Genomic DNA, 18,811 nt, shown 5'->3' on the forward strand with positions numbered 1-18,811 from the left:
ATATAATATTGCCTTATATGTTTTGTGTAAGGATTAGAAATAATATGTGGAAAGTGCCGGCAGAGTAGGTGTTCAGTAAATGGTAACAATGTTAATGTCTGTTGTCTCAATTTTCATGCTGTGGTAGGCATCTATAATGGGTAGAAGTGATGGCCAGGAGTCAGGCACTAGGGACTGAATTGGTTATGGAGACCAATTCCTGCCATTGTTCTTTCTGATACCCACCCCTGCAGTGCATGTAATTAACCCACGATTTCAAAATGTCATCAGTTCACCATGTAAAATTTAGGAATGAGGCTATCTACTCTCTCCTTTGCCATTGTGTGGTGGTAGTATGTGCTTCAGAAGTATTATGGAATATGCCCTCTTAAGGCTATCCTAAATCGTTTCCATTTCTTACAACCATATTGAAATCTTATTAACCTTCATACTTTATTAGCATAGATGCGTACTTCAGTTTTCCTATAAGTCAGGCACGGTGACTAATACACATTCTTAATCTGCTCTATTTAAAATTTTAGTCATTTTTCAAATATGGTGAGCTGGTGCTTTTTTCAAACCCTTACCGTTCTAATTTTCCCATTATTGAAAAAGCTGACTGAAATTTCAATAACGCTTGTGTTCAGTACAACAAATATTTATTGACTATGTGCCAAGCACTATGCCAGGTGCTAAAACTAGGAAGAAGAATAAGGCCTATTATCTGCTTTCAACTTGCTAACATATGGGGCAGTAAGAGGTAAAGATAGATATATAAGTATAAATGTGAGGATAGTGTGATAAGTGCTGTTATATTATGCAAAGAGAAGGGCCTCCAAATCATAATTATGTTAAGGTATGAATAAATGTCATAGTGATTGATCAGTAATTGAAACGTTTTACATGTTTAATAATTTGTGTCATGACTTGACTGGAATGTCTTTTTTCATTTTAAAATCTATGCTATTTTAGGTGGTTACATTTCCAAACATGCTGAAAAAAATCTTAAATTATCCTTATTTTGTTGTTGTTGTTCTTTAAGAACAGAAAATGTTCTGATGACACTTTATATATGAGTTCCTTTTTTAGTGAGAATCCTCACAGGGTGAATCAAAATCTAGACTTTTCTTTGTCAATTTCTTTTTTATTCTGGTTAATGGAAATCTGATCAGCCTGCAGTCTAGGTTTCACAGTTATTACCCTTAGCAGATAAAATGAAATCAGAACATTCTTGTGGAAATGGATTTTGCTTCTGTGGGAATGATACAGCAGGTGCCAAAAGATCTTCACTTATGGTATACTGACTGCAAAAAGCTCAGCTGTACTTGATTTTCAGTAACGCTAGATCATGATATTTATCCCCATTCATTTTTTTTCTCCTAAGAAATGTATTTTTGAAATAAATTTGCCTTAAACTTACATTGACAAGATATATTTATTGTTTTATCATTAGCAGCATCTGTAGTTTTTATTGCACATAGAGTATTTTTAGTCATTGGGGAAGTATCAGGCACATTTCAATAGTAATTATCGTTTTCTTTGCAGTGGTGGTTCCGTGTATAATTTGTACACTGATGAGGATGAAGAAATTGAGCCTTCTCCTTCTGGGCAACAGATAATTGAAAATTCAATAACTATGAATAAGATGAAGCTGCTGAAGGCTAAGATGGAGAGCATGAATCTCAGCAAAAAGGTGAAGCTGTTGGCTCTTGGCCCGGCATTTCTCTAGTTTATCCTTGCAGGGCTCACAGCATTGAGGTCTGTTGGTAATTGTGAAAAAAAAAAAATTATAAAATATTATTCATTGCAAGTGTCTGTCCTCAGTTATTTATTGAGATCTTAAAAGTGATGAATTGTTTTCTTTAGGCCAGCAACACATCTAATGTGATTATACTGCGTTTAAAATAATTCATAATTTTTTTAAATTTCATTGTTCTAGAGCTAAGAAGAATAATAAAGATAACCTAATCTTAATCTTGCAATAATTACTTTTTTAAATGCTCTGCTAATATTTACTTATTAAGGATATCTCCTCTATCTGGGCATTGATAAGGAGTATGCCTGTGTTCACCTTTATTAGATATTGTTGGTTTTTCAAAATGATTTCAAAGTAATTGAGCCAATTTTCATTCTGTTCTGTAGGGAATGAGAGTTGCAGTTTTTACGCAATTTTGCCAGTATTTGTATTGTCTTTTTTTAATTTTTGTCATTCTGGTTGATGTGTAGTGGCATCACATTGTGGTTTTAATTTGCATTTCTCTGGCTAATGAAGTTGAGCACCTTTCATATGTTTATTGGGTATTTGGATATCTTTTTTTTTTTTTTAAATGTTTACCTCTTTTTTTTTTAATAATTTTATTTATTTATTTTTTCCCCCAAAGCCCCAGCAGATAGTTGTATGTCATAGCTCCACATCCTTCTAGTTGCTGTATGTGGGATGCGGCCTCAGCATGGCCGGAGAGGCGGTGCGTCGGTGTGCACCTGGGATCGAACCCAGGCCGCCAGCGGCGGTGCGTGCGCACTTAACCGCTAAGCCACGGGGCCGGCCCTGGATATCCTTTTTTGTAAAATGGCTGTTTAAATCTTTTGCCCATTTTTCTATTAGGTTGTATGCTTTTTGTTTATTGATTTTTTTGAGATCTTTATATATTCTGGATATAAGTCCTTTGTCATATATGTATTACCACTCTATTACTTTGCTTTTTTACTCTATTAATAGCTCATCCATTTTTCTGTATTGAAATATAATACATATAATGAAGTTCACAAGTCTTTGATGTATAGCTTGATGAATTTTTACATTTATGTATACTCATGTAGGTACAACCCAAATTAAAATAGGACCTGTCTTTCTCTCCAGGTTTTCTTATAATCTTTTCCAGTCAGGATCTACATTTCCCCTCTCCCCACTATAACTGTTCATACATTTGTCACCATGAATTAGTTTTGCCTGTTCCTGGACTTCGTATAAATGAAATAATATAGAGTATACTCTCTTTTTTGGGGGGAGTCTGATTTCTTTTGCTCATCTTAATATTTTTGTGATTCATCCATGTTGCATGTAGTTCATTCTTTTTTACTGCTGTGTGCTGTTTCATTGTATGACTATACATCAATTTGTTCCTCTTGTCTCCTCTTGGTAGACATTTGGATTGTTTCTAGTTTTTGACTTTCATCAGTAAAGCTGCTTTGAACATTTTTATACATCTTTTTGGTGGATATATGCACTCTTTTATTTGGGACATATACCTAGGAATGGACTTGTAAAGTAATAGGGTATGTGTGTATGTAGCTTTAGTTGTTATGCCAAACAATTTTGCCAAGTGTCTAAACTAATTTACACTCCCATCAGCAACATGAGAGTTCCAGTTTGTGCCACATCCTCACCAATGCCCGATATTGTCAGTCTTTTCATTTTAACCATTGTGGTGGATGTGTAGTGGTTTTAACTTACATTTCTCTGATGAGGAATAACGTTAAGCTTTTCATATGCTTATTGGCATTAAAATACTGACTTTTGTATCAACAGTCTTTATATCATGTGATCCACACTGTTTAAATACATCAGAATATTTTTTTTAAGATAATGACATTTTTTTGCTCATTTTTTTAATTGGGTTGTCTGCCTTTTGCTCATTGATCTGTAGGCATTTTTATATACTATGGGTACAGGTTCTTTGTCAGATATATGATTTACAGATATTCTAACACTCCACATCTTGCTCTTTCACTTTATTATTTTAATGAATAAATATTCTTTACTTTATTTTATTTTATTTATTTATTTTTTTTTTTAAAGATTGTATTTATTCATTTTTTTCCCCCCAAAGCCCCAGTAGATAGTTGTATGTCATAGGTTCACATCCTTCTAGTTGCTGTACGTGGGACTCGGTCTCGCGTTGGACGGAGAAGTGGTGCCTCGGGGCGCGCCCGGGATCCGAACCCGGGCCGCCAGCATCAGAGCGCGCGCACTTAACCGCTAAGCCACGGAGCCGGCCCTCTTTACTTTAATGTATTCTAATTTATCAGTTTTCCTTTTATGGTTACTGCTTTTTATAACCCTGTAATGAAGTCTTTTCCTACTACAGAGTCTTGAAGATGTGCTTCTGTGTTTTTCTCCAAAAGCTCTATGATTGTTCCTTTCTCATTTAGATTTACAATTCATCTGGGAAAAAAACTCTTTGTAAAATTATAATGTGAAGGGCTGGTCCAGTGGTGTAGTGGTTAAGTTCGCACATTCCACTTCAGTGGCCCGGGATTTGCTGGTTCGGATCCTGGGCATGGACCTACGCACCGCTCATCAAGCCATGCGGTGGCAGGCGTCCCACATATAAAGTAGAGGAAAATGGGCATGGATGTTACCCCAGAACCAATCTTTCTCAGCAAAAAGAGGAGGATTGGCAACAGATGTTAGCTTAGGGCTAATCTTCCTCACACACACAAAAATATCTATATATAATGTGAAGTAGGGTGAAGATAATGTTTTTCAGATGGAGAAAGTTAACCTAGCTCTACTAAAAAAAAAAAAAAAATCCTTTCCCCACAATCCTACATGTTTATGTACCAAATAACAGAATTTCAAAATACATGAAGCAAAAGGTACAAAGAGAAATAGATAGAAGATAGTTATGTTAGAAGTTTTAGTTATGTTAGAAGATTTCTATACTCCCACTCTCAAAAATTGATAGGAAAGATAGAAAATCAGAGAGGATATAAGAAGACTTGAATAACACTATCAACCTGCTTGTCCAATTCACATTTACAGAATGCTCCACATGACAACAGCAGAATACACATTCTTTTCAAATACACTCTGAACATTTACTAAGATAAACCATGTTGTGTGCTATCAAACAAGTCCCAATAAATTTTGAAAGATTTACATCATACAAACAATGCTCTATTATTGCAATGGAATAAAGTTAGGAGTCAATAACAAAGATATCCGGAAAATCTAATATATGGAAATAACACACTTCAAAGTAACCCATGGGTCAAATAAGAAATCTAAAGGGAAGTTAAGAAGTATTTTGCACTGAATAAAAATATTCTGATATTGTGGTGAATTTTTTTTAAATATGAAATCATTCTTACATTCTTAGAATAAACCACTCTTGGTTGTGATGAATTTTCCTTTTTACATCTTTAGATTTAATTTGCTCATGCTTTATATAGGATTTTTGTTCATCAGAGAAATTGGTCTGTAATTTTCTTTCTTTTCCAACAAACAGCAAAGTTGACAGAATTTTACAGTGAACACCCATTTATCCACCACCTCGATTCTACAATTAATGTTGTTAAATTTTTAATTATGGTAAAATACACATAAAATTTACCATCTTAATCATTTTTAAGTGCATTTTTAACTACAGTTCACTAGTGTTAAGTACATTCACGCTATTGCGCAACCAATCTCCAGAACTTTGCATCTTGCAAACTGAAACTCTGTACTCATTAAACAGTTCCCTATTTCCATGCTCCCGGCCAGACCCTGACAACTACAGTTCTATTCTCTGTTTCTGTGAATTTGACTTTCTAGATATCTCATATAAGTGGAATCATACAGTATTTGATTTTTTGTGGCTAACTTATTTCACTTAGCAATGTCCTCAGGGTTCATCCATGTTGTAGCATATGCCACAATTTCCATACTTTCTAAGGTTGAGTAATATTCCATTGTACGTATATACAACGTTTTACTTGCCCGTGCATCTGTCAATGGAGATTTGTGTTACCTTCCACCTTTTGGCTATTGTGAATAATGCTGCTATAAACATCAGTTACAAATATCTTTTTGAGACCCTGCTTTCAGTTCCTTTGAATATGTACCCATAATTTCAGGACCATGTGGTAATTCCATTTTAAATTTTTTGAGGGACTGCCATACTGTTTTCCATAGCAGTTGTACCATCTTACAATCCCACCAACAGTGCACAAGGGTTCCAGTTTCTCCGCATCCTCACCAACACTTGATATTTTGTTATATATATATATATTTTAATAGTAGCCATCCTAATGGGTGTGAGATGACATCTCATTGTAGTTTTAATTTACATTTTCCTAATGATTAGTGAGGTTGAGCACCTTTTCATGTGCTAGTTGGCCATTTGAATATCTTCTTTGTAAAAATGTCCATTCAAGTGTTTTGCCCATTTCTGCTTCAGGTTATTTGTTTTTGTTGTTGAGGTTTAAAAGTTCTTTATATATTATGGATATTAACCCCTCATGAGATATATGATTTGCAGATATTTTCTCGTATTCCATAGGTTGCCTTTTTACTCAGATGGTAGTGTCCTTTGATGCGCAGAAGTTTTAAATTTTGATGTAGTCCGGTTCATCTATTTTTACTTTTGTTGCCTTTGCTTTTGGTGTCATATCTAAGAAATCATTGTCAAATCCAATGTAACGAAGTTTTTCTTGCTAGGTTTTTTTCTAAGAGTTTTATAGTTTTAGGTCTTACATTTAGTTCTCTGATACATTTTAAGTTAATTTTTGTATATGGTGTATGGTGTGTGTCTAACATCCTTCTTTTATATCTGGATATCCAATTTTCCCAACTCCTTTTGGTGATGAAACTGTCCTTTCCTCCTTGAGTGGTCTTGGCACCTTGTTGAAAGTCATTTGACCATAAGTGTAAGGGTTTATTTCTGGGCTCTCTATTCTATTGCGTTGGTGGATATGTCTGTCTTTATGCCAGTACTACACTGTTTTGATTACTGTAGCTTTGTAATAAATTTTGAAATGGGGAAGTGTAAGACCTGCAACTTTGTTCTTCTTTGTCAAGATTATTGTAGCTATTTGGGATACCTTAAGAGTCCATATGAATTTTAGGATGGCTTATTCTATTTTTTGAAAAAATGCCACTGAGATTTTGATAGGGATTACATTAAATCTTTATATCACTTTGATTCATGGCTTATTTAGAAGTGGGCTCCTGGGCCGGCGCCATGGCTTAGTGGTTAAGTGTGCGCGCTCTGCTGCTGGTGGCCCGGGTTTGGATCCCGGGCGCGCACCTACACACTGCTTCTCCGGCCATGCTGAGGCCACGTCCCACATACAGCAAGGATGTGCAGCTATGACATACAACTATCTACTGGGGCTTTGGGGGAAAAAAATAAAGAAAGAAATAGAAGTGGGCTCCTTAGTTTCCAGATTTGGAATATTGTATACTTTTTGGTTATTCATTTGTAGTTTAATTTCACTGGGGTCAGAGAACATACTCTAAATGATTTCAGGTCTTTGAAATTAGTTGAGGTTTGATTTGTGACAAAGCATACTGGTAAATGCCACTTGTGAACTTGAAAAAACTGTGTAATCTGTCACTTTATATAGTGTTCTATATATATCAGTTAGATCAAGTTTGTTAATTGTATTGTTGTTCAGATCTTCTGTATCTTTTCTGATTTTTTTTGATCTGATAGAAAACAAAGGTTTTCTATCTACTGAGAGAGGTTTATGAGAAATCGCTCTTTTTGGTTGTAGATTTGTGTTTCTCATTTTAGATGTTTATTTTTGCCTTATATATTTTGAAACTCTGTCATTTGATGTAGCACAGATTTGTGTGATATCCAAGGAGCTGTGATATCTTCCTTGTAGTTTAGATCTTTATTATTATAAAATGTTTTTCTTTATCTCTAGTAACGTACATGTCTTAAAATCTACTTTGTCTATTATTAGTATAGCTATGTAGCTTTCTTCTGGTTTGTGTTTCTATTGTATTTCCTTTCCATCCTATAACTTTCAGTCTCTCTATGTTCCTGTATTTAAGGTTTGTCTCTTGTAAAGTACGTGGTTGGCTTTATTATTATATTTTTTATCCACACTGACAAGCTTAAGTCTTTTGTTCCACTTTTATTTAGTGTAATTATGATATATTTGAATTTTTATCTTCTTACTATTTGTTTTCTACTTACCCACCTATTTTATGTTTCTTTTTCTCTCTTTTTTTGCTCTTTTTGGGATGATTTTATTTTTTCATTATTCAGTTTTTGTCCCCCATTACTTTGTTAGTTATACATTCCTACACTGGTTTTATCAAGTGGTTACCCTAGAGATTATAATGTGCATCCTTGACTACTTATAGTCTAATAAAAGTTATTTTTACCACTTTCGTGTCATTGCCAGAATCCTAGAACACTAACTCCATTTGTACATCCAAACACCTTTTGTGTCATTGTTGTTACGCATTTTAATTTTATATATGTTTTGAACCCCTCAAATTGTTTCATATTGCCAATATTGTTATTTATATTTACCCACATATTTATCTTTTCTGTTGTTCTTTTTTCTTTCCTGCAATTATGTACTTCCTTTAAGGATTATTTTCCTTCTGTCTGAATCATTTCTTTTTTTTTTTTTTCTGGGGAAGATCAGTCCTGAGCTAACATCTGATACCAATCCTCGTCTTTTTTGCTGAGGAAGATTGGCCCTGGGCTAACATCCATGCCCATCTGCCTCTACTTTATATGGGACGCCACCACAGCATGGCTTGACAAGGAGTGCGTCGGTGCGTGCCTGGGATCTGAACCTGTGAACCCCTGCCACCGAAGGGGAGAGCATGCACTTAACCGCTGCACCACTGGGCCGGCCCCTGAATCTTTAATTTAATTTAATTTAATTTAATTTAATTAATTTATTAATTTAATTAATTTAATTTAATTAATTTATTAATTTAATTAATTTAATTTAATTAATTTATTAATTTAATTTAATTTGTGTGTGTGAAGAGATCAGCCCTGTGCTAACATCTGCCAATCCCCCTCTGTCTTTTGCTGAGGAAGACTGGCCCTAGGCTAACATCCGTGCCCATCTTCCTCCACTTTATATGGGATGTCACCATAGCATGGCTTGACAAGCAGTGCATTGCTGCACACCCGGGATCCAAACCAGCGAACCCTGGGCTGCCACAGCGGAGCTCGAGCACTTAACTGCTTGCGCCACCGGGCTGGCCCGTAATTTAATTTTTTTTTTTTTACTGAGGATTAGCCATGAGCTAACATCTGTTTCCAATATTCCTCTTTTTTTGCTTTGAGGAAGATTAGCCCTGAACTAACACCTGTGCCAGTCTTTCTCCACTTTATATGTGGGTCACTGCCACAGGATGGCTGACTAGTGATGTAGGTCTGCACCCAGAATCCGAACCTGCGAACCCCAGCTGCCAAAGCAGAGCGCTCAGAACTCAACCACTATGCCAGCCCTCTGAATCATTTCTTTTAGTATTTCTTTCTGTTGGGGTTCCTGACAATGAATTCTCTCAGCATTTGTCTGAAAACTTATCTTACGTTTTTTATTTTGAAAAATGTACAGTCTTTCAGAAATGTTATAAGACTAGTACAGTGAACACCCAGGTACACTTTACCTAGATTCACCAATTAACATTTTTCCACATTTGCTTTCTTTCCCTTTTTTTTTTTTTTTTTTACCTGATTCGGTTGGGAGTTAGTTGCAGATATGACATTTCCCCCTAAATACTTCATTCAGCATATATCTCCTAAGAACAAGGGCCTCCTCCTATATAACATAATATAGTTGTTACACACATAATTTATCATTGATACACATTATGTCTTCTATATTCATATTTCTCCATGTCTCAATAATGTACTTGAGAACATTTTGTTTTGTTTTGATTTTTGTTCTGTTTTCACTCTGGGATCCCATCAAGAATCATGCGTTGCATTTAGTTGTAATATCTTCTTCATTTCCCTTTATACAGAAATGTTTCTTAGCCTTTTTTGAACATTCATGTCAGATGTTTTTGAAGAGTGTAGGCCAGTTGTTTTCTAGAATATTTTCAGTTTGTATTTATCTGAGTTTCATCATGATTAGATGCAGGTTAAACATTTTTGGCAGGAATATTACATAGATATGTATTTTTCTTAGTGCAACACATCAGGAGGCACATAATGTCAATTTGTAGTATTTTTACTATTTTTTAAAGAAAATTTGCAATTTCTGTTGATATTTCCCCTTTTATCCAACAGTTGTTTAATAGAATTTGAAAAATTCCTAGTGAGAGAGGCTCTTTTATTTTTCATTGTTTTTAATATCTAGTTTTATGGCATGGAAATCAGAATGTTGTTTATATTTCTACTTTATCGAGTTTACTTGTGTTCTAATATCACTCTTCATGAATGTTCCATGTATACTTCAGAAGATGGTTCATTCTCTATCATCAGGGTAAAAGTTTGATAGATATATATAAGATTGACCTTATTGATCAGTTATTTAGGTCCTGTACTTTCTTATTTTTTTGTCAGCTTGATCTGTCTTGGAATGAGAATAACAGTACTTCAAAGTCTATTATTAGTGGGTTTCTGTGTATTTCTCTTTTCATCTCCCACAGTTTATGCTTTAAGGTGGTTGTGTGATTAGGTACACAAATATTGATAACTGTTATATTTTCATTATACTGCTAATTCTAGATGTTATAAAGTGTTTTATCTCTGTCTGACTTTCAGCTTGATTTTCCTTCCTGATATCAGGCCCACAACCCTTGATATCTTACTGTTTTCATTTGCTTTGTATACGTTTTCCCTTATCTTTTTTTTTATTGTGGTAACACTGGTTTATAACATTGTATAAATTTCAGGTGTACATCATTGTACTTCTATTTCTGCATAGATTACATCGTATTCACCACCCAAAGACTAATTACAATCCGTGACCACATACATGTGCCTAATCATCTCTTTCACCCTCCTCCCTTCCCCCCTCCCCTCTGGTAACTCCCACTCCAATCTCTGTCTCTATGTGATTGTTGTTGTTTTTATCTTCCATTTATGAGTGAGATCATACAGTATTTGACCTTCTCCCTCTGACTTATCTCGCTTAGCATAATACCCTCAATGTCCATCCATGTTGTCCCAAATGGCTGGATTTCATCATTTCTTATGGCTGAGTAGTATTCCATTGTGTATATATACAACATCTTCTTTATCCGTTTGTTCCTTAATGGGCACTTAGGTTGCTTCAAAGTCTTGACTATTGTGAATAATGCTGCAGTGAACACAGGGGTGCATGTATCTTTATGCATTGGCGCTTTCATGTTCTTTGGATAAATACCCAGCAGTGGAATAGCTGGATTGTATGGTAGCTCTATTCTTAGTTTTTTGAGGAATCTCCATACTGTTTTCCATAGTGGCTGCACCAGTTTGCACTCCCACCAGCAGTGTATGAGAGTTCCCTTCTTTCCACATCCTCTCCAACACTTGTTGTTTCCTGTGTTAATTATAGCCATTCTGAACAGTGTGAGATGATATCTCATTGTAGTTTTGATTTGCATTTCCCTAATAGTTAGTGATTTTGAACATCTTTTCATGTGCCTGTTGGCCATCTGTACATCTTCTTTGGAGAAATGTCTGTTCAGGTCTTTTGCCCATTTTTTAATTGGGTTGTTAGTTTTTTGTTGTTGAGATGCATGAGTTCTTTATATATTTTGGAGATTAAGCCCTTATCAGATGTATGGTTTGCAAATATATTCTCCCAATTGTTAGGTTGTCTTTTTGTTTTGTTGATGGTTTCCTTTGCTGTGCAGAAGCTTTTTAGTTTGATATAGTCCCATTTGTTTATTTTTCTATTGTTTCCCTTGCCTGGTCAGACACAGTACTTGAAAATATGTTGCTAAAACCAGTGTCAAAGAGCGCACTGCCTATGTTTTCTTCTAGAAGTTTCATGGTTTCAGGTCTTACATTCAAGTCTTTAATCCATTTTGAGTTAATTTTTGTGTATGGTGTAAGATAATGGTCTACTTTCATTTTTTTGCATGTGACTGTCCAGTTTTCCCAACACTATTTGTTGAAGAGACTTTCCTTTCTCCATTGTATGTTCTTGACTCCCTTGTCGAAAATTAGCTGTCCATAGATGTGTGGGTTTATTTCTGGGCTCTTGATTCTGTTCCATTGATCTGTGTGTTTGTTTTTGTGCCAGTACCATGCTGTTTTGGTTACTATAGTTCTGTAGTATATTTTGAAGTCAGGGAGTGTGATACCGCTAGCTTTGTTCTTTTTCCCTTATCTTTTTAATTAACTTTTGAATTACTTTATTTTAGATATAACTTTTATATACAGTATAGAGTTGATTTTTGCTTTGTGAACCAATTTGCAATTTTAAAAAATAGGTAGCTTAATCACATTTACATTTATTGGTATGACTTGTATGTTTGGTTTCCAATGTCTTATTATTTTGTTATATCTACAGTTTCTTTATGGTCTGTTTTCTTTTATATGTGTATGGATATGTGGGGGTGTGTGTGTGTACTTTTTGGTATTTCAGAGACTTTCTTTTCCTATTGTTTAACTTTATATTAATATCTTTTATCATGTTCTTGATCTGCCTTTTCCTTACTTAACCTTCTACTCTATTTTCTATCTTTGAAAGAAGTCTTTTTGATTCCTACTTGTTACCTGTTACAATCAACGAACTTATTTTACTTTTTTTCTCCTTCCATTTTTAAAATTTGCGTATTTCTATTTTTTTAGAAAATAAAACATACACAAATCATTTTTCTACTCTTGTCCTCACTCTTATTTTAGTTTCAGAACTTTAATTAAATATACCCCATGCTTACTATCAATGTTTTTACTGAAGTTTACCCATACTTTGTGGTTAGAAGAAGCTCGTGTCTAGTAAATTCCTCAGGAAAGGCTCAGTAATTCCTGAGTTCTTGGAGGTTTAAAACTTTTTCTTTAGCCTTGAAACTTAAAGGACAGTTTGGCTGGATTTCAAGTGCTTGGTTCACACTTCTTTCCTTTAGTTTCTTTAAAAAGTTGCTCTGCTCTTGTGTGTCTTTATATATTGTCATGAGAAATCCAATTGCAAATATGACTTTCTATTCTTTGTAAATGAGTTGATCTCTTTGTCTGGAGAAAATGAGGATTTTTTTTCCCTTTTAAGTCTAATGGTTTTACTAGGATATGTCTTGGGATTAACCATTCTGGATCAATTTTCACTATAAACTTGAGCCTTTTCAACATGAAGATTCAAGTTTTCTTTTATTTCAGAATGATTTCTTATAGTTTATTTTTATTAAAAAAATGCTTTTTTATTTTTCTCTTTGTTTCCTTCTTTAGGGACTTCCTTTGTACATGTGTTCTATCTTCTTTTTCTGCTATACAACCACGTTCTCTCTTACCTTTTTAATTCTTTTTTTTAATTGAAGTATAATTGACATACAGTATTCTGTGAGTTTCAGGTGTACATTATAGTGATTTTTATATTTATATACATTACAAAATTACCATGATAAGTCTAGTTACCATCTGTCACCCTAAAAGTTATTATAATATTATTGACTATATTTCTTGTGCTTTATATTACATCCCCATGACTTATTAAAACTGGAATTTTGTACCCCTTAACCCCCTTCACCTATTTCACTTGCCCTCCAACCTCTCCCCACACTGGTATCCACTAGTTTGTTTCTTGTATCTATAAATCTATTTAGTTTCATTTGTTCATTTGTTTTGATTTTTAGATTCCACATACAAGTGAAATCATACAGTATTTGTCTTTCTCTGTCTGACTTATTTCACTTAGCATAATACAGTCTAGGTCCATCCATGTTGTCACAAATGGCAAGATTTCATTTTTTTTATGGCTAAGTAATAATCCATTATATATATATACCACATCTCTATTCATTCATGTATCAATAGACACTTAAGTTGCTTCTTTGTCTTAGCTGTTATAAATAATGAGGCAAAGAACATAGGAGTGCATATATCTCTTCAATTTAGTGTTTTCATTTTCTTCACATAAATGCCCAGAATGGAATTGCTGGATCATATGTTATTTCTATTTTTAATTTTTTGAGGAACCTCCATACTGTTTTTCACACAGTGGCTGCACCAGTTTACATTCCCACCAACAGTATATGTGGGTTCTTTTTCCTCCACATCCTTGCCAACACTTGTTATTTTTTGTCTTTTTAATAATAGCCACTCTGACAGGTATGAGGTGGTGTCTCATTGTGGTTTTGATTTGCATTTCCCTGATGATTAGTGATATTGAGCATCTTTTCATGTGCCATCTTTATGTGTTCTTTGGAAAAATGTCTATTCAAGTCCTCTGCCCATTTTTTAATTGGATTGTTTGTTTTTTTGATATTAAGTTACATAGTTCTTTATATATTTTGGTTATCAACCCTTTATCAGATGTATGACTTGCAAATATCTTCTCCTATTCAGTAGGTTGCCTTTTCGTTTTGTTGATGGTTTCCTTTGCTGTGCAAGAGCTTTTTAGTTTGATGTAATCCTATTTGTTTATTTTTGTTTTTGTTGCCCTTGCCTGAGGAGACTGGTCCAAAAAAATATTGCTAAGATGGGTGTCAAAGAGCTGACTGCCTAGGAGTTTTATGGTTTCATGTCTTATGTTCAAGTCTTTATCCATTTTGAATTTATTTTTATATATGGTGTAAGATAGTGGTCCAATTTCATCCTTTTGTATGTAACTGTCCAGTTTTCCCAGAACCATTTATTGAAGAGACTATCTTTTCCCCATCGTATATTCTTGCCCCCTTTGTCATAGATTAATTGACCATATATGCGCGGGTTTATTTCTGGGCTCCCTATTCAATGCCATTGATCTGTGTGTCTGTTTTCATGCCAGTACCATACTGTTTTGATTACTATAGCTTTGTAGTATAATTTGAAATCAGGGAACGTGATATCTCCAGCTTTGTTCTTCTTTCTCAAGATTGCATTGGCTAGTTGAGGTCTTTTGTGGTTGTATACAAATTTTAGGATTTCTTTGTTCTGGTTCTGTGAAAAATGCTATTGGTATTTTGATGGGGATTGCATTGAATCTGTAGATTGCTTTGGGTAGTATGGACATTTTAACAATATTAATTCTTCTAGTACATGAGTGTGGTATGTCTTTACATTTATTTGTGTTGTCTTCAATTTCTTTCATCGATATCTTATAGTTTTCAGAGTACAGGTCTTTCATTTTCTTGGTTAAATATATTTACAGATATTTTATTCTTTTTGATGCAATTATAAGTGAGATTGTTTTCTTAATTTCTGTTTCTGATAGTTCATTATTAGTGTATAGAAATGCAACCTATTTCTGTAGATTAATTTTGTATCCTGCAACTACACTGAATTCATTTATTAGTTCTAGTAGTTTTTAGGTGGAGTCTTTAGGGTTTTCCATATATAGTATCATGTCATCTGCAAATAGTGACAGTTTTACTTCTACCTTTCCTATTTGAATGCCTTTTATTTCTTTTTCTTGACTAATTGCTGTTCCTAGGATTTCCAATAGTATGTTGAATAAACATGGCAAGAGTGGGCATCCCTCTCTTGTTCCTGATCTTAGAGGAAAAGAGTACAGCTTTTCACTGTCGAGTATGATGTTAGCTATGGGTTTGTCATATATGGCCTTTATTATGTTGAGGTATGTTCCCTCTATACCCACTTTCTTCAGAGTTTTTATCATAAATGGATGTTGAATTTTGTCAAATGCTTTTTCTGCATCTATTGAGATAATCATATGATTTTTATCCTTCATTTTGCTAAGGCGGTATATCAAGTTGATTGATTTGCAGATATTGAACCATCTTTGCATCTCTGGAATAAATCCCACTTGATCGTAGTGTATGATTTTTTTTTCATGTGTTGTTGAATTCAGTTTGCTAATATTTTGTTGTGGATTTTTGCATCTGTGTTCATCAGGGATGTTGGCCTATAATTTCCTTTCTTTGTGGTGTCTTTGTTTGGTTTTGGTATCAGGGTAATGCTGGCTTCATAAAATGAGTTAGGAAATGTCCCCTCCTCTTTAATTTTTTGGAATAAATTGAGAAGGATAGGTATTAATACTTCTTTAAATGTTTGGTAGAATTCACCTGTGAAGCCATCTGGTTCTGGACTTTTGCTTTTATGGAAGTTTTTAAATTACTGATTCAATATCATTACTTGTAATTGGTCTATTCAGATTTTCTTTTTCTTCATGATTCAGTCTTGTCAGGTTGTGTTTATCTATGAATTTATCCATTTCTTCTAGGTTTTCCAACCTATTGGCATATAATGGTTCATAGTAGTCTCTTATGATCCTTTGTATTTCTGTGGTGTCGTAACTTCTTCTCTTTCATTTCTGATTTTATTCATTTATGCCCTCTCTCCTTTTTTCTTGATGAATATGGCTAATAATGATTTATCGATTTTGTTTATCTTTTCAAAGAAACAGCTTTAGTTTCACTGAACTTTTCTATTGTTTTTTTAGTTTCTATTTCATTTATTTCTTCTCTGATCTTTATTATTTTCTTCCTTCTGCTAACTCTGGGCTTTGTTTATTCTTCATTTTCTGGTTCCTTTAGGTGTAAAATTAGATTGCTTATTTGAGATTTTTCTCGTTTCTTGAGGAAGTCCTGTATCGCTACGAACTTCCCTCAGAGAACTGCTTTTCTGTTTCCCATAGACTTTGGAAAGTTGTGTTTCCATTTTCATTTCTCTCAAGGTATTTTTTGATTTCCTCTTTGATTTCTTTGTTGACCCATCAGTTGGTTAGTAGCATGTTGTTTAGTCTCCACGTGTTTGTGTTTTTTCCAGTTTTCTTCTTGTAATTGATTTCTACTTTCATACTATTGTGGTGAAAAAGATGCTTGATATGATTTCAGTCTTCTTAAATTTATTGAGACTTGTTTTGTGGCCTAACATGATCTATCTTGGAGACTGTTCCATGAGCCCTTGAAAAGAATGTGTATTCTGCAGTTTTTGGATAGAATGTTCTTTATATATCTATTAAGTTCATCTGGTCTAATGTGTCATTTAAGGCCAGTGTTTCCTTATTGATTTTCTGTCTGGATAATCTATCCATTGATGTAAGGGGGGTATTAAATTCCTCTACTATTATTATATTCTGGTCAATTTCTCCCTTTATGTCTATTAATGTTTGCTTTATATATTTAGGTGCTCCTATGTTGGCTGCATAAATATTTACAAATGTTATATCCTCTTTTTGGACTGACCCCTTTGTCATTACTTAATGCCCTTTTTTGTCTTTTGTTACAGTCTGTTTTAAAGGCTGTTTTTTTCTGATATGTGTATTGCTACCCCAGCTTTCTTTTGCTTTTCATTTGCATGGAATATCTTTTTCTATCCCTTCACTTTCAGTCTGCATGTCTCTTTAGCTCTGAAGTGAGTCTCTTGTAGGCAGCATATAGATAGGTCTTGTTCTTTTATTCATTCAGCCACCTGGTGTCTTTTGATTGGGACATTTAGTCCACTTACATTTATAATAATTATTGATAGGTATGTACATATTGCCAATTTTTTTGTGTGTGAGGAAGATCAGCCCTGAGCTAACATCTGCTGATCCTCCTCTTTGTTGCTGAGGAAGACTGGTCCTGGGCTAACATCCATGCCAGTCTTCCTCCACTTTATATGGGACACCGCCACAGCATGGCTTGACAAGTGGTGTGTCGGTGTGCGCCCGGGATCCGAACTGGCAAACCCCGGGCCGCCACAGCGGAGCGTGCGCACTTACTGCTTGCACCACTGGGCTGGCCTCCTTATTGCCATTTTGTTAGTTATTTTCTGCTTGTTTTTGTAGTTCTTCTCTGTTCCTTTTTTCTTCTCTTGGTCTCTTCCCTTGTGGTTTGATGGTTTTCTTTAGTGTTATTTTTGAGTTCCTTTCTATTTATTTTTTGTGTGTCTATTGTAGGTTTTTGGCTTATGGTTATCATGCGGTTCATATATATCGACCTATATATATATATAAATAGCAGTCTATTTTCAGGTGATAATCGCTTAAGTTTGAACACATTCTAAAAGCACTACATTTTTACTGCCTTCCTTCCATATTTTGTGTTTTTGATGTCATATTTTACATCTTTTTATTTTGTGATTCCCTTAACTACTTATTGTAGTTATAGTTGATTTTACTACTTTTTTCTTTTAACTTTCATGCTAGCTTTTTAAGTGGCTGATCCATTGCCCTTACTAAATATTTCCCTTTACCAGTGAGATTTTTTCTGTCATATATTTTCTTGTTTCTAGTTATGGCCTTTTCTGCTTAAAGAAGACCCTTTAACATTTCTTATAAGGCCAGTTTAGTGGTGATGAACTCCTTTAGTTTTTGCTTATCTGGGAAACTCTTTATCTTTCTTTTGATTTTGAATGGTAACTTTGTTGGGTAGAGTATGCTTGTTTGTAAGTTTTTTCCTTTCAACACTTTAAATATATCATGTCATTCCCTTCTGGCCTATAAATTTTCTGCTGAAAAATCAGCTGATAGTCTTATGAGGGTTTCCTTGTATGTGACTTGTAGTTTTTCTCTTGCTGCCTTTAAGATTCTCTCTTTATCTTTAACTTTTGCTATTTTAATTATAATATGTCTTGGTGTGGGTCTCTTTGAGTTCTTCTTGTTTGGGACTCTCTGTGCTTCCTGGACCTGAATGTCTGTTTCCTTCTCCAGGTTAGGGAAGTTTTCAGCCATTATTTCTTCAAATAAGTTTTCTGCCCTTTTTTCTCTTCTCCCTTTGGGACACCTATAATGCAAATATTAGTATGCTTGATGTCATCCCAGAGGTGCCTTAAACTATCCTCATTTTTTAAAATTCTTTTTTCTTTTCGCTATTCTAATTGGGTGATTTTCACTATTTTGTCTTCCAGGTCACTAATCCATTCTTCTGTATCATCTAATCTGTTGTTGATTCCCTCTAGTGTATTTTTCATTTCAGTTATTGTATTCTTCAGCTGTGATTGGTTCTTTCTTATATTTTCTAACTCTTTGTGGAAGTTCTCACTGTGTTCCTTCATTCTTGTCCCGAGTTCGGTGAGCACCTTTATGACCATTACTTTGAACTCTTTATCAGGTAAATTACTTATCTCCA

At 34.4% G+C, this 18,811-nt stretch overlaps 1 protein-coding gene across 5 annotated transcripts in view; it reads left to right on the plus strand.

The window, feature by feature from the left end:
• The window catches only part of ZFAND4 (zinc finger AN1-type containing 4), a 127,797-nt gene that overhangs the window by 87,677 nt on the left and 21,309 nt on the right, over positions 1-18,811 (plus strand). For all 5 annotated transcript variants that reach the window (XR_015552431.1, XM_014788991.2, XM_087431847.1 and 2 more), the window contains one exon: positions 1,525-1,672. Coding sequence is in view for 4 of the 5 variants with exons in the window: in XM_014788991.2 (XP_014644477.2) it covers positions 1,525-1,672 (148 nt within the window). In the remaining variant the exon portion in view is untranslated. The remainder of the gene's footprint in view (positions 1-1,524; positions 1,673-18,811) is intronic.

The sequence above is a fragment of the Ceratotherium simum genome, chromosome 6 (genome assembly GCF_057802395.1).
Source record: "Ceratotherium simum simum isolate JZ-2026a chromosome 6, ASM5780239v1, whole genome shotgun sequence".
NCBI classification, from domain to species: domain Eukaryota; kingdom Metazoa; phylum Chordata; class Mammalia; order Perissodactyla; family Rhinocerotidae; genus Ceratotherium; species Ceratotherium simum.